Genomic DNA, 22,788 nt, shown 5'->3' with positions numbered 1-22,788 from the left:
ATACAACATAATACACACATGAATACAACATAATACACACATATTAATACAACATAATACACACATGAATACAACATAATACACACATATTAATACAACATAATACACACATTACTACAACATAATACACACATATTAATACAACATAATACACACATTAATACAACATAATACACACATTAATACAACCTAATACACACATTAATACAACATATTACACACATTAATACAACATAATACACATATTAATACAACATAATACACACATTAATACAACATAATACACACATTAATACAACCTAATACACACATTAATACAACCTAATACACACATATTAATACAACCTAATACACACATTAATACAACCTAATACACACATTAATACAACATAATACACATATTAATACAACATAATACACACATTAATACAACATAATACACACATTAATACAACATAATACACACATTAATACAACCTAATACACACATTAATACAACATAATACACACATTAATACAACATAATACACTCCTCTCTGTATGGATTTGGACAGTAAATGTTAAATGCGGCTCTATACTCCAGCATTTTAGATTTGAGAGCAAATGTTTTCATATGAGGCAACATCACAGAATGTCACCTTTTATTTGAGGGTATTTTCAAACATATGTTTTACTGTTTAGATACTAAAGCACTTTATGTATCTAGTCCCCCCATTTGAAGAAGTCATTAAGTATTTGGATAAAATTCCCGAAGAACCATTTAGGTTCTGGATAGCACGTTTTTATTCAAGAGTACATTATTCACCATTCACTTTCTATTGGAAATACAAGAGAAAAAAATAAAATAAAAATATGAAAAACTATTCTATCGGTATATAAAGTACTTTCATTTATAATTGTTAAAAAATACACGTATGAAAATACCCTCAAATCAAAAGGTGATATTCATATGAATGTCTCATACGAAATATTTGATCTCAAATCCAAAATGCAATTTTCAGCTTCACTGTCCAAATCCATACGGGGGGAGTCTACAAGAACCTCTCTGTGTGGTTTAGCACCAGACTCACCTGAAATATACTACACATTCTAATAGAATATACTACACATTCTAATAGAATATAAAACACATTCTAATAGAATATACTACACACTCTAATAGAATATACTACACATTCTAATAGAATATACTACACATTCTAATAGAATATACTACACATTCTAATAGAATATACTACACACTCTAATAGAATATAAAACACATTCTAATAGAATATACTACACACTCTAATAGAATATACTACACACTCTAATAGAATATACTACACACTCTAATAGAATATACTACACATTCTAATAGAATATACTACACATTCTAATAGAATATACTACACATTCTAATAGAATATACTACACACTCTAATAGAATATACTACACATTCTAATAGAATATACTACACACTCTAATAGAATATACTACACATTCTAATAGAATATACTACACATTCTAATAGAATATACTACACATTCTAATAGAATATACTACCCATTCTAATAGAATATAAAACACATTCTAATAGAATATACTACACATTCTAATAGAATATACTACACATTCTAATAGAATATAAAACACATTCTAATAGAATATACTACACATTCTAATAGAATATACTACACATTCTAATAGAATATACTACACACTCTAATAGAATATACTACACATTCTAATAGAATATACTACACATTCTAATAGAATATACTACCCATTCTAATAGAATATAAAACACATTCTAATAGAATATACTACACATTCTAATAGAATATAAAACACACTCTAATAGAATATACTACACACTCTAATAGAATATACTACACATTCTCATAGAATATACTACACACTCTAATAGAATATAAAACACATTCTAATAGAATATACTACACATTCTAATAGAATATACTACACATTCTAATAGAATATACTACACATTCTAATAGAATATACTACACATTCTAATAGAATATAAAACACATTCTAATAGAATATACTACACATTCTAATAGAATATAAAACACATTCTAATAGAATATACTACACATTCTAATAGAATATACTACACATTCTAATAGAATATACTACACATTCTAATAGAATATACTACACATTCTAATAGAATATACTACACACTCTAATAGAATATACTACACACTCTAATAGAATATACTACACATTCTAATAGAATATAAAACACATTCCAATAGAATATACTACACATTCTAATAGAATATACTACACATTCTAATATAATATAAAACAACATATCAGACATTAGTCTTCAAACATGGCTGGGTGCGGGGATCCTTGTTAGTAAAACCCATAGAAAATAAAAAACGGGCAGACAGCATTCCAAAGGACCATCTTCAATCACTCATGGTCCCAGATCTGTTTGTCACACCACAATAACCATAGGAGTTGACAAGCCAGCACCAACAGATGTGAGACCAGGCTACTATTGCCCTGCACGTTACATTTTAATTTCCCAATAAATTAATGATATAAATGATCGTTTGGAGTTTCCTCCTCAAGGCACCTTTAACTGACCTTTAACCCCGGGTGTCTGTGCTTCAGCCCAGCCCACACGCTGTCCTCCAGAGGGGGGATGTATTTGGCAAAGCGCTCGCAGTACAGCTCCATGGCCAGGAGGGGGCAGCGTTGAGGCAACAGCAGCTCATCCACCACCTTCTGGGACAGGCTGGAGAAGAAGAATGTAGCTGGTCTCTTTTTCATTTCTGATGGGATCAACTGTTGACTTCAAGCATCCTTCATTAATTTACACATGAGGATAAGGCTGCGTCCCAAATGACCAGAGCCATTGTCAAAAGTAATGCACTACGTAGGGAATAGAGCTATGGTCTAAAGTAGTGCACTACATAGGGAATAGGGCTCTGGTCTAAAGTAGTGCACTACATAGGGAATAGGGCTCTGGTCTATAGTAGTGCACCATATAGGGAATAGGGCTCTGGTCTAAGGTAGTGCACTACATAGGGAATAGGGAGCCATTTGGAACGCAGCCCAGGAGTTGAGCAACATGGTTCTCTCCATACCTGGTATAGAACAGCCCTAGTGTGTTGAGAAGTGGACACAGTCCCAGTACCTCCACCACAGCCTCTGGCTCCACCTTACACACCAGTGTCTGATTGTTGACCAATAGACTCCTCAGGTTGGGGCTCTGCCGGGCCAAGACCCTCACCAGGGATTGGCTGAGGGTGAAGGGCACGCCCCTCAGGTCCAAGTGGGAGAGGAAGGCTCCTCCCACGTGTTCCGGCGCTGCAGTAAGAGCAGCCTCCAGCCCTTCCTCCAGGTCGTGACCTATAGTCACATTAGTGTCATTTAGCATGGTGGTTCTAAACTCAAGTCCTCCCAACAGTACTCATTCTTGTTGTAGCCCCAGACTTACTGTAGCCGATTTGAAATGGCTAGCTAGTTAGCGGTGCGCTAGTAGCGTTCAATCAGTGACGTCATTCGCTCCGAGACCTCTTGAAGTAGTTGATTTTCGTCGAGCGGTCTAAACCACTGCCTTGCTGCAGCATGGCTTCCAATTCAGCATGGCTTCCAAAACAGCATGGCTTCCAATTCAGCATGGTTTCCAATTCAGCATGGCTTCCAATTCAGCATGGTTTCCAAAACAGCATGGCTTCCAATTCAGCATGGCTTCCAAAACAGTTATCTTATAAAATGTCTGTGTTCAGTTGCAGGTGGTTCTACAAACACCGGAGAAAACTCAGAAAGAAAATACATCCATGTTTTTGTATTATGTGAGATATGCCTCTTGCATGTGTGTAGACGTTGGTTTTGGTAGCACTGTGTGTGACGAGCTGTCATCTATTTCTGCATGTGTCCGCATCACATAGAAAACGACTAGTTCCTGCAAAGATGCTGGGAAATGCAAGATGTGCGACAGCTAAGATGGCGAGGAATGCAAGATGTGCGACAGCTAAGATGGCGAAAAACCTCCTTGGTGTGGTACACATTTTGTATTTACTTTCTTTCTGATTTCTCTGTTTGTAGAACCACCTGCAACTGAACATGGACATTTTATAAAGATAACTGTTTTATAAGATAACTATTTTATAAGATAACTGTTTTATAAGATAACTGTTTTATAAGATAACTGTTTTATAAGATAACTGTTTTATAAGATAACTATTTTATAAGATAACTATTTTCCAGAATCGAGAAGGAAGAGAGTACTGCCAATACCAGGTTAGTTGAAGAATCTATGACTGCATTTTGGCAAACCTGTAACGTCCAGTAATGTATACCTGACATCTTTGGTTATAACATATTATCTGGTGTACAAACTGTAGCTACCCTCATGAAGAACTACTACTACTGCTGAATTTGTGTAGAGACTTGTAGTGAATGTCTAGTTGATGCACTACTCAACTAGAGTGTTATAGTGTTCAGTAGGAAAACAGTAGTGTTTCTGTAGTAATCAGGTAGTTTTATAGTGTTTCTGTAGTAATCAGGTAGTTTTACAGTGTTTCTGTAGTAATCAGGTAGTTTTATAGTGTTTCTGTAGTAATCAGGTAGTTTTACAGTGTTTCTGTAGTAATCAGGTAGTTTTACAGTGTTTCTGTAGTAATCAGGTAGTTTTACAGTGTTTCTGTAGTAATCAGGTAGTTTTACAGTGTTTCTGTAGTAATCAGGTAGTTTTACAGTGTTTCTGTAGTAATCAGGTAGTTTTATAGTGTTCAGTAGGAAAACAGTAGTGTTTCTGTAGTAATCAGGTAGTTTTATAGTGTTTCTGTAGTAATCAGGTAGTTTTACAGTGTTTCTGTAGTAATCAGGTAGTTTTACAGTGTTTCTGTAGTAATCAGGTAGTTTTACAGTGTTTCTGTAGTAATCAGGTAGTTTTATAGTGTTTCTGTAGTAATCAGGTAGTTTTATAGTGTTCAGTAGGAAAACAGTAGTGTTTCTGTAGTAATCAGGTAGTTTTATAGTGTTTCTGTAGTAATCAGGTAGTTTTATAGTGTTTCTGTAGTAATCAGGTAGTTTTATAGTGTTTCTGTAGTAATCAGGTAGTTTTATAGTGTTTCTGTAGTAATCAGGTAGTTTTATAGTGTTTCTGTAGTAATCAGGTAGTTTTATAGTGTTTCTGTAGTAATCAGGTAGTTTTACAGTGTTCCTGTAGTAATCAGGTAGTTTTATAGTGTTTCTGTAGTAATCAGGTAGTTTTATAGTGTCCAGTAGGGAAACAGTAGTGTTTCTGTAGTAATCAGGTAGTTTTATAGTGTTTCTGTAGTAATCAGGTAGTTTTATAGTGTTTCTGTAGTAATCAGGTAGTTTTATAGTGTTTCTGTAGTAATCAGGTAGTTTTATAGTGTTCAGTAGGAAAACAGTAGTGTTTCTGTAGTAATCAGGTAGTTTTACAGTGTTTCTGTAGTAATCAGGTAGTTTTATAGTGTTCAGTAGGAAAACAGTAGTGTTTCTGTAGTAATCAGGTAGTTTTACAGTGTTTCTGTAGTAATCAGGTAGTTTTATAGTGTTTCTGTAGTAATCAGGTAGTTTTATAGTGTTCAGTAGGAAAACAGTAGTGTTTCTGTAGTAATCAGGTAGTTTTACAGTGTTTCTGTAGTAATCAGGTAGTTTTACAGTGTTCAGTAGGAAAACAGTAGTATTTCCTGTAGTAATCAGGTAGTTTTATAGTGTTTCTGTAGTAATCAGGTAGTTTTATAGTGTTTCTGTAGTAATCAGGTAGTTTTATAGTGTTTCTGTAGTAATCAGGTAGTTTTATAGTGTTTCTGTAGTAATCAGGTAGTTTTATAGTGTTCAGTAGGAAAACAGTAGTGTTTCTGTAGTAATCAGGTAGTTTTATAGTGTTTCTGTAGTAATCAGGTAGTTTTATAGTGTTTCTGTAGTAATCAGGTAGTTTTATAGTGTTCAGTAGGAAAACAGTAGTGTTTCCAGTAGAGAACAGGTAGAGTAAATAAGTAGTCACAACACTACAGACTACACCAACGTTTTGTGACCGCAGAAGACAAAACAGGAAGTAGCTGTTTGTTGTTAGCTAGCTAGTGTTTCTGACAATCCTCTGCCACTCTTCTTCATCCTGTCTTTTATAGCCCTTTATGCTGGAACCGTCTGGAAGTTTAACTTTCTTTTACGATTTATGAAAACTTTCATGTCGATGTTTAGCCGTTTATATAACTTGTTACCACATCGAAAAGATTGCTAGCCAAAACGCTCGTGTGTTTTGCCTAGATCTTTGCTATCCCCGTTGAAATGTAACTACGTCACCTCTGTTCTCATCATGCTGGCTAATAAGTATTCATGTTCGTATGCAAATATACAGTACGTTCACATTGGTATACCCACTCTAATTACCTCTTCTGACCCGTTGCCAAGGTGACATTGTAATTGACGAAATGCTCAAATTTATCAGTGTTTTAGAATGAGTTGCTTATTAGGCTATATGTATATATGTATATATATTATATATGTATATGTATATATGTATATATTATATATATATATATATCGATGTGTGACCGATGCCGAACCCTCATCTCTGATTCTTCCCTGGACACGCAATATCAAGTGCCACTATAGGCTATTTAGTGTGGTCTCAAACAAATGATCCAAAGCCTATAGGCTACGAAGTGCATGCTGGGAGAAGCACAGAGAAAAGTTATATTTTTAAGATAGCTGCCGGGATGGTGTTAATAAAACTAGGCTGCATTAATGAATATTCCAACCCTGAGCGCCGCCTGCTATGGTGTGCTGGGTAGGACTACGGTGGCCTATTTGTTCATATTTAAGAAATAAGAGGTGGGCCTACCTGTTTGACAGACTAAATTAGGCTATAGGATGCTATACGTAGATATGCCGGTCCATTCCTCCATCTACTCTTTAAATAGCCTACCTCCGTATCAATTAAGAGCTATACAGTTAAAACCAGGCTATAGGGCTACCTTTTATTAACGAAAAATGGCACATAGACCTAGATTGAAGAAAATAAAACCGTTCTGATTATATAAAGTGATCTATAACAGCGCTTTGGTCCGCGATGCTTTATGCTAGAAACAAGCTGTGAAATACCCGGGAAAGACGTGACTCCGATGCATTGTGGGAATATCTTTATTTAGTTTCTATGACATTCATTAACTGATCTACAGCCTTCTATAGCCGAAGAGACAACACATCGACTTTGGGAAGTCAGCTAATTCTGTCACTATTAATAAAGCTATTCACTTCCTGTATAATAGATGTTTAAATCCCAGGCAGCTTTTAGGGAAACACCTGTGAACTTCTCTCGTTGGGTTAAACCACAGAAGAAGAGTAGACAGCGGTTAAATCTGAAAATGTTCTGCGTCGGTAGACCCTACTCTGTCTGGGGTGGAAAGGTAGACCCTACTCTGTCTGGGGTGGAAAGGTAGGTCTACTCTGTCTAGGGTGGAAAGGTAGGTCTACTCTGTCTGGGGTGGAAAGGTAGACCCTACTCTGTCTGGGGTGGAAAGGTAGGTCTACTCCGTCTGGGGTGGAAAGGTAGGTCCTACTCTGTCTGGGGTGGAAAGGTAGGTCTACTCCGTCTAGGGTGGAAAGGTAGGACTACTCCGTCTGGGGTGGAAAGGTAGGTCCTACTCTGTCTGGGGTGGAAAGGTAGGTCTACTCTGTCTGGGGTGGAAAGGAAGGTCTACTCTGTCTGGGGTGGAAAGGTAGGTCCTACTCTGTCTGGGGTGGAAAGGTAGGTCTACTCTGTCTGGGGTGGAAAGGTAGGTCTACTCTGTCTGGGGTGGAAAGGTAGGTCCTACTCTGTCTGGGGTGGAAAGGTAGATCTACTCTGTCTGGGGTGGAAAGGTAGGTCTACTCTGTCTAGGGTGGAAAGGTAGGTCCTACTCTGTCTGGGGTGGAAAGGTAGGTTCTACTCTGTCTGGGGTGGAAAGGTAAGTCTACTCTGTCTGGGTTGGAAAGGTAGGTCCTACTCCGTCTGGGTTGGAAAGGTAGGTCCTACTCCGTCTGGGGTGGAAAGGAAGGTCTACTCTGTCTGGGGTGGAAAGGTAGGTCCTACTCTGTCTGGGGTGGAAAGGTAGGTCTACTCTGTCTGGGGTGGAAAGGTAGGTCTACTCTGTCTGGGGTGGAAAGGTAGGTCTACTCTGTCTGGGTTGGAAAGGTAGGTCTACTCTGTCTGGGGTGGAAAGGTAGGTCTACTCTGTCTGGGGTGGAAAGGTAGGACTACTCTGTCTGGGGTGGAAAGGTGGGTCTACTCTGTCTGGGGTGGAAAGGTAGGACTACTCTGTCTGGGGTGGAAAGGTAGGCCTACTCTGTCTGGGGTGGAAAGGTAGATCTACTCTGTCTGGGGTGGAAAGGTAGGAGTACTCTGTCTGGGGTGGAAAGGTAGGCCTACTCTGTCTGGGGTGGAAAGGTAGGTCTACTCTGTCTGGGGTGGAAAGGTAGGTCTACTCTGTCTGGGGTGGAAAGGTAGGTCTACTCTGTCTGGGGTGGAAAGGTAGGCCTACTCTGTCTGGGGTGGAAAGGTAGGCCTACTCTGTCTGGGGTGGAAAGGTAGGTCTACTCTGTCTGGGGTGGAAAGGTAGGTCTACTCTGACTGGGGTGGAAAGGTAGGTCTACTCTGTCTGGGGTGGAAAGGTAGGTCTACTCTGTCTGGGGTGGAAAGGTAGGTCTACTCTGACTGGGGTGGAAAGGTAGGCCTACTCTGTCTAGGGTGGAAAGGTAGGACTACTCTGTCTGGGGTGGAAAGGTAGGCCTACTCTGTCTGGGGTGGAAAGGTAGGTCCTACTCTGTCTGGGGTGGAAAGGTAGGTCTACTCTGTCTGGGGTGGAAAGGTAGGTCTACTCTGTCTGGGGTGGAAAGGTAGGTCCTACTCTGTCTGGGGTGGAAAGGTAGGCCTACACTGTCTGGGGTGGAAAGGTAGGCCTACTCTGTCTGGGGTGGAAAGGTAGGCCTACACTGTCTGGGGTGGAAAGGTAGGTATACTCTGTCTGGGGTGGAAAGGTAGGTTCTACTCTGTCTGGGGTGGAAAGGTAGGCCTACTCTGTCTGGGGTGGAAAGGTAGGTTCTACTCTGTCTGGGGTGGAAAGGTAGGTTCTACTCTGTCTGGGGTGGAAAGGTAGGCCTACTCTGACTGGGGTGGAAAGGTAGGCCTACTCTGACTGGGGTGGAAAGGTAGGTCTACTCTGACTGGGGTGGAAAGGTAGGTCTACTCTGACTGGGGTGGAAAGGTAGGCCTAACTTTGGAAAGTACCATGCTCATATTCCTAATGACGTCTCAGATGTAATTATTGGAAAACAAGACACTGATTTGGCATTGGATAACTATGATGAGAAATAGACCTCTCTGTCCATTCTTAGCCTGGAATTTTGGTAATTTGTTTTGTAATAAAAAAGATTCTGCTAATATGATCAATTCAAATGTAGAATTGCATGAAATGTTTATAAAAAGGCAACAAAAAAAAATATCATAGCTGCAAATAGATTCTATAAAGGAGATATTTCCACCCTAGTCTTCGGTGGTCAAAATTCCTACGTGTCACGTTCCTGACCTGTTTCCCCTTGTTTTTGTATGTGTTTAATATGGTCAGGGCGTGAGTTGGGGTGGGCATTCTATGTTGTGTGTCTAGTTTGTCTGTTTCTGTGTTCAGCCTAATATGGTTCTCAATCAGAGGCAGCTGTCAATCGTTGTCCCTGATTGAGAATCATATATAGGTGGCTTGTTTTGTGTTGGGGATTGTGGGTGGTTGTTTCCTGTCTCTGTGTTTGTGTTCTGCACCAGATAGGACTGTCTCGGTTTTCACGTTTGTTGTTTTGTATTGTTGTAAGTGTTCACAGTTCGTTAAATTAAACATGTTGAACACTAACTGCGCTGCATTTTGGTCCTCTCCTTCATCCCAGGAAGAAAGCCGTTACGCTACGTTGCCACGTAATGCTTACAGGACGAAGAACAGGCTGTTAACTACATATCTAAGACTCTGGTTTGTCCAGGAAGTGAGGGTTAAACGGTAGACATGTTCTCTCCTATCCACTTCCTGTTTTAATGATTATTTGGGGTATCGGGTTTAGCTTCAGGAAGGGTTTAGGTGAAATATATTCTGCTGAAGGCAGGGCCAATCTATTTCCATTTCAGAGAGGTCCGATTTTCTCCATGTAACCCTTATTCTAAATAACGTTCACTCGCTAACGGCTTCTAATTGGTTGTCTCTTGTGCTCGTCTTTATTGTCTAAAAGGTTACGTGACGGAGAAATGTGGCTACAACAACAACAAAACACAGAGAATCTGAAGATAGTTAAGTCAAAGCTGAATGAAGACAAGGCCTCAAAGGGATTAACAAAAAAAAATGTAATTAAGTTAATTTTTTAAAATGCAATTATGTCTGTATAAGCGTATTATTTCTTGTTTGATGCTATTAACTACAGTTAGAAACTAGAGGAAATAACACGTTCACTAGTCTAATAGGGACACATTATGTAGCCATTATGTAGGCATTATGTAGGTTTTTAGTAGTAGATACCCAAAAGCTCAGCGGTCTTAAGGGAGAATTATGTCGTGTTCACCAACAGTGACACATCTCAATGTATCTCTCATTACTACTGAAATCACAACTGGTTTATTACACATCTCAATGTATCTCCCATTACTACTGAAATCACAACTGGTTTATTAATTACACATCTCAATGTATCTCCCATTACTACTGAAATCACAACTGGTTTAATTACACATCTCAATGTATCTCTCATTACTACTGAAATCACAACTGGTTTATTAATTACACATCTCAATGTATCTCTCATTACTACTGAAATCACAACTGGTTTATTAATTACACATCTCAATGTATCTCCCATTACTACTGAAATCACAACTGGTTTATTAATTACACGTCTCAATGTATCTGTCATTACTACTGAAATCACAACTGGTTTAATTACACGTCTCAATGTATCTCCCATTACTACTGAAATCACAACTGGTTTATTAATTACACGTCTCAATGTATCTCTCATTACTACTGAAATCACAACTGGTTTATTAATTACACATCTCAATGTATCTCTCATTACTACTGAAATCACAACTGGTTTATTAATTACACATCTCAATGTATCTCCCATTACTACTGAAATCACAACTGGTTTATTAATTACACATCTCAATGTATCTCCCATTACTACTGAAATCACAACTGGTTTATTAATTACACATCTCAATGTATCTCCCATTACTACTGAAATCACAACTGGTTTATTAATTACACATCTCAATGTATCTCTCATTACTACTGAAATCACAACTGGTTTAATTACACATCTCAATGTATCTCTCATTACTACTGAAATCACAACTGGTTTAATTACACATCTCAATGTATCTCTCATTACTACTGAAATCACAACTGGTTTAATTACACATCTCAATGTATCTCTCATTACTACTGAAATCACAACTGGTTTAATTACACGTCTCAATGTATCTCTCATTACTACTGAAATCACAACTGGTTTAATTACACATCTCAATGTATCTCCCATTACTACTGAAATCACAACTGGTTTATTAATTACACATCTCAATGTATCTCTCATTACTACTGAAATCACAACTGGTTTATTAATTACACATCTCAATGTATCTCTCATTACTACTGAAATCACAACTGGTTTAATTACACATCTCAATGTATCTCTCATTACTACTGAAATCACAACTGGTTTATTAATTACACATCTCAATGTATCTCTCATTACTACTGAAATCACAACTGGTTTAATTACACATCTCAATGTATCTCTCATTACTACTGAAATCACAACTGGTTTAATTACACATCTCAATGTATCTCCCATTACTACTGAAATCACAACTGGTTTATTAATTACACATCTCAATGTATCTCTCATTACTACTGAAATCACAACTGGTTTATTAATTACACATCTCAATGTATCTCCCATTACTACTGAAATCACAACTGGTTAATTACACGTCTCAATGTATCTCCCATTACTACTGAAATCACAACTGGTTAATTACACATCTCAATGTATCTCCCATTACTACTGAAATCACAACTGGTTTATTAATTACACATCTCAATGTATCTCTCATTACTACTGAAATCACAACTGGTTTAATTACACATCTCAATGTATCTCCCATTACTACTGAAATCACAACTGGTTAATTACACATCTCAATGTATCTCCCATTACTACTGAAATCACAACTGGTTTAATTACACATCTCAATGTATCTCTCATTACTACTGAAATCACAACTGGTTTATTAATTACACATCTCAATGTATCTCCCATTACTACTGAAATCACAACTGGTTTAATTACACATCTCAATGTATCTCCCATTACTACTGAAATCACAACTGGTTTATTACACATCTCAATGTATCTCCCATTACTACTGAAATCACAACTGGTTTATTAATTACACATCTCAATGTATCTCTCATTACTACTGAAATCACAACTGGTTAATTACACATCTCAATGTATCTCCCATTACTACTGAAATCACAACTGGTTAATTACACGTCTCAATAGGAAACCATCAGTAAAAGCAGGAGGTTCTGTGTAGTAATGATGATTCGGTAGTGTTTTTACATGAGGGTGCAAGCCCAGGATGGGGCACGGATGGGGATGGAAGCAATACTCCTGATTCAACTAACTAATCATCAAGCCCTTTGATGAGTTGAACCAGGTGAGTTAGTTTGGGGCGACAACAACAAAGTGTGCTATCGGGAGAAACTTGAGGACCGGAGTTGAGAAACACTGATTTAGCAGACGCTCTTGTCTAGAGCGACTGAGGCTGCCCAGTTCTTTTGGTCTTTTGACCAATCACATCAGATTTATTTCTCATTAGATTTTGTTCAGAGCTGATCTGATTGGTTGTTGTTTACCTGAGTAGAAGAGAGGGACTCCTCCAGAGCAGGACAGGGTCAGGGTCCGCAGGGGACCGCTGGTGGCCAGGCGGAGGACGGACAGGGCAGCGCTGCGATTGGCTGGATCGCTCAGCGAACTGACGGTGATCTTCAGGTGACGGACCAATGGCAGGAGAGAGGAGAAATGCTGCAGAGCAGGGTCCTCCTGTTCCCCGGTCTCACACCTGCAGACGGAGAGAGAACAGGTTACTATCAGACTCACCCTTGTAGAGAGAGAGAGAACAGGTTACTATCAGACTCACCCCTGTAGAGAGAGAGAACAGGTTACTATCAGACTCACCCCTGTAGAGAGAGAGAACAGGTTACTATCAGACTCACACCTGTAGAGAGAGAGAACAGGTTACTATCAGACTCACCCCTGTAGAGAGAGAGAACAGGTTACTATCAGACTCACCCCTGTAGAGAGAGAGAACAGGTTACTATCAGACTCACCCCTGTAGAGAGAGAGAACAGGTTACTATCAGACTCACCCCTGTAGAGAGAGAGAACAGGTTACTATCAGACTCACACCTGTAGAGAGAGAGAACAGGTTACTATCAGACTCACACCTGTAGAGAGAGAGAGAGAACAGGTTACTATCAGACTCACACCTGTAGAGAGAGAGAGAACAGGTTACTATCAGACTCACACCTGTAGAGAGAGAGAACAGGTTACTATCAGACTCACACCTGTAGAGAGAGAGAACAGGTTACTATCAGACTCACACCTGTAGAGAGAGAGAACAGGTTACTATCAGACTCACACCTGTAGAGAGAGAGAACAGGTTACTATCAGACTCACCCCTGTAGAGAGAGAGAACAGGTTACTATCAGACTCACCCCTGTAGAGAGAGAGAACAGGTTACTATCAGACTCACCCCTGTAGAGAGAGAGAACAGGGTATCAGGATCTATTTCAGCACGATATCCGATTCCGACTGCAGAGAGCAGAGGGCAGCCTGATCTATTAGCTGGTTTAATACATCAGTATTAGTGGGATTAATGAAGCAACGTGGTCTTTTAGTCCAGGTGCCTTTTTCAAGTTTCTATTTTATTCATCTGGAATATTTAGAGTTATTATGGAATGATAAATTATAGCGATTGATCCATTCCCAATCGACATGACAGAAATCTCGTGTGTGTCAAAATAACTAACTCTAAAATAATACTAATAATAAATAATCAGATGTTGTCAAACTCCAGACAGCTTCTGTCGTCCCCGGAAGAGCGGTCACAAGGTTCCTCGGCCCAGACGTTGCTGACATCATGGAACACAACGCCTGGACATCAGCTGACCACATCACGTAGCAATCAGCCAATAGATGAAAAGTGGTTGATGCATGCTAGTGATGCGTGGGTCAGCTGTTTGTTCACCCGCCCACAACTGCTAATAACCCGTCCGCAACCGCCCGACTAGATGGAATAGAGTGGAAATCTGAGGCCCGACCCAGACCCAAAGAACATGTTCTGTACAGCCAGGGATGTTTTTAGACAGGCCTTTTTTAGACAGGCCTTTTTTAGACAGGCCTTTTTTAGACAGGCCTTTTTTAGACAGGCCTTTTTAGACAGGCCTTTTTTAGACAGTTCTTTTTAGACAGGCCTTTTTTAGACAGGCCTTTTTTAGACAGGCCTTTTTTAGACAGGCCTTTTTAGACAGTTCTTTTTAGACAGGCCTTTTTAGACAGTTCTTTTTAGACAGGCCTTTTTTAGACAGTTCTTTTTAGACAGGCCTTTTTTAGACAGTTCTTTTTTAGACAGGCCTTTTTTAGACAGGCCTTTTTTAGACAGGCCTTTTTAGACAGGCCTTTTTTAGACAGTTCTTTTTAGACAGGCCTTTTTTAGACAGTTCTTTTTAGACAGTTCTTTTTAGACAGGCCTTTTTTAGACAGTTCTTTTTTAGACAGTTCTTTTTAGACAGGCCTTTTTTAGACAGGCCTTTTTTAGACAGTTCTTTTTAGACAGTTCTTTTTTAGACAGTTCTTTTTAGACAGGCCTTTTTTAGACAGTTCTATTTAGACAGTTCTATTTAGACAGTTCTTTTTAGACAGGCCTTTTTTAGACAGGCCTTTTTAGACAGGCCTTTTTTAGACAGTTCTTTTTAGACAGGCCTTTTTTAGACAGTTCTTTTTAGACAGGCCTTTTTTAGACAGGCCTTTTTAGACAGGCCTTTTTTAGACAGTTCTTTTTAGACAGGCCTTTTTTAGACAGTTCTTTTTAGACAGGCCTTTTTTAGACAGTTCTTTTTAGACAGGCCTTTTTTAGACAGGCCTTTTTTAGACAGGCCTTTTTAGACAGGCCTTTTTTAGACAGGCCTTTTTTAGACAGGCCTTTTTTAGACAGGCCTTTTTTAGACAGTTCTTTTTAGACAGGCCTTTTTTAGACAGGCCTTTTTAGACAGGCCTTTTTAGACAGGCCTTTTTTAGACAGTTCTTTTTAGACAGTTCTTTTTAGACAGGCCTTTTTTAGACAGTTCTTTTTAGACAGTTCTTTTTAGACAGTTCTTTTTAGACAGTTCTTTTTAGACAGGCCTTTTTTAGACAGGCCTTTTTTAGACAGTTCTTTTTAGACAGGCCTTTTTTAGACAGTTCTTTTTAGACAGTTCTTTTTAGACAGTTCTTTTTAGACAGGCCTTTTTTAGACAGGCCTTTTTTAGACAGGCCTTTTTAGACAGGCCTTTTTAGACAGGCCTTTTTTAGACAGGCCTTTTTTTTACAGTTCTTTGTTTCTGCTTAAAATGTCCCACCAGGCTACTTGTTATTCAACTTGTCTATAATTAGATACTGGTCCTCTCTTCTATAACAGACTACTGTTCTGGTCCTCTCTTCTATAACAGACTACTGTTCTGGTCCTCTCTTCTATAACATCAGACTACTGTTCTGGTCCTCTCTTCTATAACATCAGACTACTGTTCTGGTCCTCTCTTCTATAACGTTAGACTACTGTTCTGGTCCTCTCTTCTATAACATCAGACTACTGTTCTGGTCCTCTCTTCTATAACAGACTACTGTTCTGGTCGTCTCTTCTATAACATTAGACTACTGTTCTGGTCCTCTCTTCTATAACATTAGACTACTGTTCTGGTCCTCTCTTCTATACCATTAGACTACTGTTCTGGTCCTCTCTTCTATACCATTAGACTACTGTTCTGGTCCTCTCTTCTATAACATTAGACTACTGTTCTGGTCCTCTCTTCTATAACAGACTACTGTTCTGGTCCTCTCTACTATAACAGACTACTGTTCTGGTCCTCTCTTCTATAACATTAGACTACTGTGCTGGTCCTCTCTTCTATAACATTAGACTACTGTTCTGGTCCTCTCTTCTATAACATTAGACTACTGTTCTGGTCCTCTCTTCTATAACAGACTACTGTTCTGGTCCTCTCTTCTATAACAGACTACTGTTCTGGTCCTCTCTTCTATAACAGACTACTGTTCTGGTCCTCTCTTCTATAACAGACTACTGTTCTGGTCCTCTCTTCTATAACATTAGACTACTGTTCTGGTCCTCTCTTCTATAACATTAGACTACTGTTCTGGTCCTCTCTACTATAACAGACTACTGTTCTGGTCCTCTCTTCTATAACATCAGACTACTGTTCTGGTCCTCTCTTCTATAACAGAATACTGTTCTGGTCCTCTCTTCTATAACATTGGACTACTGTTCTGGTCCTCTCTTCTATAACAGACTACTGTTCTGGTCCTCTCTTCTATAACAGACTACTGTTCTGGTCCTCTCTTCTATAACAGACTACTGTTCTGGTCCTCTCTTCTATAACAGACTACTGTTCTGGTCCTCTCTTCTATAACAGACTACTGTTCTGGTCCTCTCTTCTATAACAGACTACTGTTCTGGTCCTCTCTACTATAACAGACTACTGTTCTGGTCCTCTCTTCTATAACATTAGACTACTGTTCTGGTCCTCTCTTCTATAACATTAGACTACTGTTCTGGTCCTCTCTTCTATAACATCAGACTACTGTTCTGGTCCTCTCTTCTATAACAGACTACTGTTCTGGTCCTCTCTTCTATAACAGACTACTGTTCTGGTCCTCTCTTCTATAACAGACTACTGTTCTGGTCCTCTCTTCTATAACAGACTACTGTTCTGGTCCTCTCTTCTATAACAGACTACTGTTCTGGTCCTCTCTTCTATAACAGACTACTGTTCTGGTCCTCTCTTCTATAACATCAGACTACTGTTCTGGTCCTCTCTTCTATAACATTAGACTACTGTTCTGGTCCTCTCTTCTATAACATTAGACTACTGTGCTGGTCCTCTCTTCTATAACATCAGACTACTGTTCTGGTCCTCTCTTCTATAACAGACTACTGTTCTGGTCCTCTCTTCTATAACATTAGACTACTGTTCTGGTCCTCTCTTCTATAACATTAGACTACTGTTCTGGTCCTCTCTTCTATAACATTAGACTACTGTTCTGGTCCTCTCTTCTATAACATTAGACTACTGTTCTGGTCCTCTCTTCTATAACATTAGACTACTGTTCTGGTCCTCTCTTCTATAACATTAGACTACTGTTCTGGTCCTCTCTACTATAACAGACTACTGTTCTGGTCCTCTCTTCTATAACATTAGACTACTGTTCTGGTCCTCTCTTCTATAATAGTAGACTACTGTTCTGGTCCTCTCTTCTATAACATTAGACTACTGTTCTGGTCCTCTCTTCTATAACAGACTACTGTTCTGGTCCTCTCTTCTATAACAGACTACTGTTCTGGTCCTCTCTTCTATAACAGACTACTGTTCTGGTCCTCTCTTCTATAACAGACTACTGTTCTGGTCCTCTCTACTATAACAGACTACTGTTCTGGTCCTCTCTTCTATAACATCAGACTACTGTTCTGGTCCTCTCTTCTATAACGTTAGACTACTGTTCTGGTCCTCTCTTCTATAACAGACTACTGTTCTGGTCCTCTCTTCTATAACATTAGACTACTGTTCTGGTCCTCTCTTCTATAACATTAGACTACTGGTCTGGTCCTCTCTTCTATAACAGACTACTGTTCTGGTCCTCTCTTCTATAACATTAGACTACTGGTCTGGTCCTCTCTTCTATAACAGACTACTGTTCTGGTCCTCTCTTCTATAACAGACTACTGTTCTGGTCCTCTCTTCTATAACAAACTACTGTTCTGGTCCTCTCTTCTATAACATTAGACTACTGTTCTGGTCCTCTCTTCTATAACATTAGACTACTGTTCTGGTCCTCTCTTCTATAACAGACTACTGTTCTGGTCCTCTCTTCTATAACAGACTACTGTTCTGGTCCTCTCTTCTATAACAGACTACTGTTCTGGTCCTCTCTTCTATAACAGACTACTGTTCTGGTCCTCTCTTCTATAACAGACTGCTGTTCTGGTCCTCTCTTCTATAACATCAGACTACTGTTCTGGTCCTCTCTTCTATAACATTAGACTACTGTTCTGGTCCTCTCTTCTATAACATTAGACTACTGTTCTGGTCCTCTCTTCTATAACAGACTACTGTTCTGGTCCTCTCTTCTATAACGTTAGACTACTGTTCTGGTCCTCTCTTCTATAACAGACTACTGTTCTGGTCCTCTCTTCTATAACATTAGACTACTGTTCTGGTCCTCTCTTCTATAACAGACTACTGTTCTGGTCCTCTCTTCTATAACAGACTACTGTTCTGGTCCTCTCTTCTATAACAGACTACTGTTCTGGTCCTCTCTTCTATAACAGACTACTGTTCTGGTCCTCTCTTCTATAACAGACTACTGTTCTGGTCCTCTCTTCTATAACATTAGACTACTGTTCTGGTCCTCTCTTCTATAACATTAGACTACTGTTCTGGTCCTCTCTTCTATAACAGACTACTGTTCTGGTCCTCTCTTCTATAACAGACTACTGTTCTGGTCCTCTCTTCTATAACAGACTACTGTTCTGGTCCTCTCTTCTATAACATCAGACTACTGTTCTGGTCCTCTCTTCTATAACAGACTACTGTTCTGGTCCTCTCTTCTATAACATTAGACTACTGTTCTGGTCCTCTCTTCTATAACAGACTACTGTTCTGGTCCTCTCTTCTATAACATTAGACTGCTGTTCTGGTCCTCTCTTCTATAACAGACTACTGTTCTGGTCCTCTCTTCTATAACAGACTACTGTTCTGGTCCTCTCTTCTATAACATCAGACTACTGTTCTGGTCCTCTCTTCTATAACATTAGACTACTGTTCTGGTCCTCTCTTCTATAACAGACTACTGTTCTGGTCCTCTCTTCTATAACAGACTACTGTTCTGGTCCTCTCTTCTATAACAGACTACTGTTCTGGTCCTCTCTTCTAGAACATTAGACTACTGTTCTGGTCCTCTCTTCTATAACAAACTACTGTTCTGGTCCTCTCTTCTATAACAGACTACTGTTCTGGTCCTCTCTTCTATAACATTAGACTACTGTTCTGGTCCTCTCTACTATAACATTAGACTACTGTTCTGGTCCTCTCTTCTATAACAGACTACTGTTCTGGTCCTCTCTTCTAGAACATTAGACTACTGTTCTGGTCCTCTCTTCTATAACAGACTACTGTTCTGGTCCTCTCTTCTATAACATTAGACTACTGTTCTGGTCCTCTCTTCTATAACAGACTACTGTTCTGGTCCTCTCTACTATAACATTAGACTACTGTTCTGGTCCTCTCTACTATAACATTAGACTACTGTTCTGGTCCTCTCTTCTATAACAGACTACTGTTCTGGTCCTCTCTTCTATAACAGACTACTGTTCTGGTCCTCTCTTCTATAACAGACTACTGTTCTGGTCCTCTCTACTATAACATTAGACTACTGTTCTGGTCCTCTCTACTATAACATTAGACTACTGTTCTGGTCCTCTCTTCTATAACAGACTACTGTTCTGGTCCTCTCTTCTATAACAGACTACTGTTCTGGTCCTCTCTTCTATAACAGACTACTGTTCTGGTCCTCTCTACTATAACATTAGACTACTGTTCTGGTCCTCTCTTCTATAACATTAGACTACTGTTCTGGTCCTCTCTTCTATAACAGACTACTGTTCTGGTCCTCTCTTCTATAACATTAGACTACTGTTCTGGTCCTCTCTTCTATAACAGACTACTGTTCTGGTCCTCTCTTCTATAACAGACTACTGTTCTGGTCCTCTCTTCTATAACAGACTACTGTTCTGGTCCTCTATAACATCTGACTACTGTTCTGGTCCTCTACAACATCTGACTACTGTTCTGGTCCTCTCTTCTATAACAGACTACTGTTCTGGTCCTCTCTTCTATAACAGACTACTGTTCTGGTCCTCTCTTCTATAACAGACTACTGTTCTGGTCCTCTATAACATCTGACTACTGTTCTGGTCCTCTATAACATTAGACTACTGTTCTGGTCCTCTCTACTATAACATTAGACTACTGTTCTGGTCCTCTCTTCTATACCAGACTACTGTTCTGGTCCTCTCTTCTATAACATCAGACTACTGTTCTGGTCCTCTCTTCTATACCAGACTACTGTTCTGGTCCTCTCTTCTATACCAGACTACTGTTCTGGTCCTCTCTTCTATAACAGACTACTGTTCTGGTCCTCTCTTCTATAACAGACTACTGTTCTGGTCCTCTCTACTATACCATTAGACTACTGTTCTGGTCCTCTCTACTATAACATTAGACTACTGTTCTGGTCCTCTCTTCTATAACAGACTACTGTTCTGGTCCTCTCTACTATAACATTAGACTACTGTTCTGGTCCTCTCTTCTATAACATTAGACTGCTGTTCTGGTCCTCTCTTCTATAACATTAGACTACTGTTCTGGTCCTCTCTTCTATAACGTTAGACTACTGTTCTGGTCCTCTCTTCTATAACAGACTACTGTTCTGGTCCTCTCTTCTATAACATTAGACTACTGTTCTGGTCCTCTCTTCTATAACATTAGACTACTGTTCTGGTCCTCTCTTCTATAACATTAGACTACTGTTCTGGTCCTCTCTTCTATACCAGACTACTGTTCTGGTCCTCTCTTCTATAACATCAGACTACTGTTCTGGTCCTCTCTTCTATAACAGACTACTGTTCTGGTCCTCTCTTCTATACCAGACTACTGTTCTGGTCCTCTCTTCTATAACATCAGACTACTGTTCTGGTCCTCTCCTCTATAACATCAGACTACTGTTCTGGTCCTCTCTTCTATAACAGACTACTGTTCTGGTCCTCTCTTCTATAACATCAGACTACTGTTCTGGTCCTCTCTTCTATAACAGACTACTGTTCTGGTCCTCTCTTCTATAACATTAGACTACTGTTCTGGTCCTCTCTTCTATAACATCAGACTACTGTTCTGGTCCTCTCTTCTATAACAGACTACTGTTCTGGTCCTCTCTTCTAGAACATTAGACTACTGTTCTGGTCCTCTCTTCTATAACATTAGACTACTGTTCTGGTCCTCTCTTCTATAACATTAGACTACTGTTCTGGTCCTCTCTTCTATAACATTAGACTACTGTTATGGTCCTCTCTTCTATAACATTAGACTACTGTCCTGGTCCTCTCTACTATAACAGACTACTGTTCTGGTCCTCTCTTCTATAACATTAGACTACTGTTCTGGTCCTCTCTTCTATAACATTAGACTACTGTTCTGGTCCTCTCTTCTAGAACATTAGACTGCTGTTCTGGTCCTCTCTTCATTAATTTTCAACTCTCCATTTCGCAGCTTTTCTCTTATTGAATTAAACTGCCCTTTTTGCCTCAGTGAATCAACGTGAACTTATTCTGCCCAAGTTACCAAAACCATTTGTCATTGTCGTGTATTTGTCGTGTTGCAGGCCCTGCGTGCAGCGTCTGAGCAGGGCAACGTGATCACCGACATGTACAACTCTGAATCTCTCACCTTATTTCAGTGTACCGCCACACTCGCGGGTGGCTCATGGACTGCGACCATCTCCTACATACTGCTGACGCGCTATCCCGTTCCTTTACCGACAGGTAGGAGAATATGTGGGCGAGGACCTCCTCGGGAAACTCCATACCGCTGTCGACTGTCGATAAATAGTACAGTAGGCTATTTAACAGAACAACAGTTACATTTATATGTATTTGTATAAGAACTGATCAATCCCTTGTGTGTGTTCGGTAAAACACGAAACGAGATAACTTTTTAAAACGGAGTCCGAACTAGCTGAACTTGTGTAAATACGAATCGGTTCTCCGTTGCAAAAACGTTTCAACAATTCCCTTTGCCCTGGTCGTCACTAGATACCACAGCAGCCACATAGTCAGAAACACCATTTCTTCCTAAAATGTATATTCTTCAAATCTGTTTTTGTACCTAATCACACCGCAAAACTTAAATGAAGACAAAAAAGCACAATTTTGTTTTCATTAATTTTTACGATTTGGTCAATTTTGACTTTGTGGCTGTGCTATCTAGTGGAAACCCTTTGCCGGAAAACGTCACTTCCGGGTTGAGCTTCATAATGCTTCCAGATAGCAAAATAATCCCCAGCTTGTAGTGGTGTAAAGTATCTGTACTTTACTATTTATATTTTTGAGAACTTTTACCTCACTACATTCCTAAAGAAAATGTACTTTTTACTTTTTACAGGGTTTACCAAACCCTGACGATGCCGGGCCGAAACCCTGACGATGCCGGGCCGAAACCCTGACGACGCCGGGCCAAACCCTGACGACTCTGGGCCAATTGTGCGCCGCCCTATGGGACTCCCAATCACTGCCGGATGTGACGCAGCCTGGATTCGAACCAGGGACACAGTGATGTCTCTTGCACTGAGATGCAGTGCCCTAGACCACTGCGCCTCTTTGGGAGC

The 22,788-nt window shown here is 39.5% G+C and overlaps 1 protein-coding gene across 2 annotated transcripts in view; it reads right to left on the bottom strand.

Moving 5' to 3' along the window:
* Positions 1-22,388, bottom strand: part of fbxl8 (F-box and leucine-rich repeat protein 8) — a 31,608-nt gene extending 9,220 nt beyond the window's left edge. For both annotated transcript variants that reach the window (XM_038982721.1, XM_038982722.1), the window contains exons 1-4: positions 21,852-22,388; positions 12,937-13,142; positions 3,106-3,370; positions 2,603-2,753 (exon numbers count right to left, since the gene is read on the bottom strand). In XM_038982721.1, coding sequence (XP_038838649.1) covers positions 2,603-2,753; positions 3,106-3,370; positions 12,937-13,142; positions 21,852-21,988 — 759 coding nt within the window. In that variant the 5' untranslated portion in view covers positions 21,989-22,388. The remainder of the gene's footprint in view (positions 1-2,602; positions 2,754-3,105; positions 3,371-12,936; positions 13,143-21,851) is intronic.
* Between the last annotated feature and the right edge of the window lie 400 nt (positions 22,389-22,788).

This window comes from Salvelinus namaycush, unplaced genomic scaffold (assembly GCF_016432855.1).
Source record: "Salvelinus namaycush isolate Seneca unplaced genomic scaffold, SaNama_1.0 Scaffold1264, whole genome shotgun sequence".
NCBI classification, from domain to species: Eukaryota; Metazoa; Chordata; class Actinopteri; order Salmoniformes; family Salmonidae; genus Salvelinus; species Salvelinus namaycush.
Note: the sequence above shows the minus strand (reverse complement) of the source record. Positions and strands in the feature narration are given on the sequence as shown.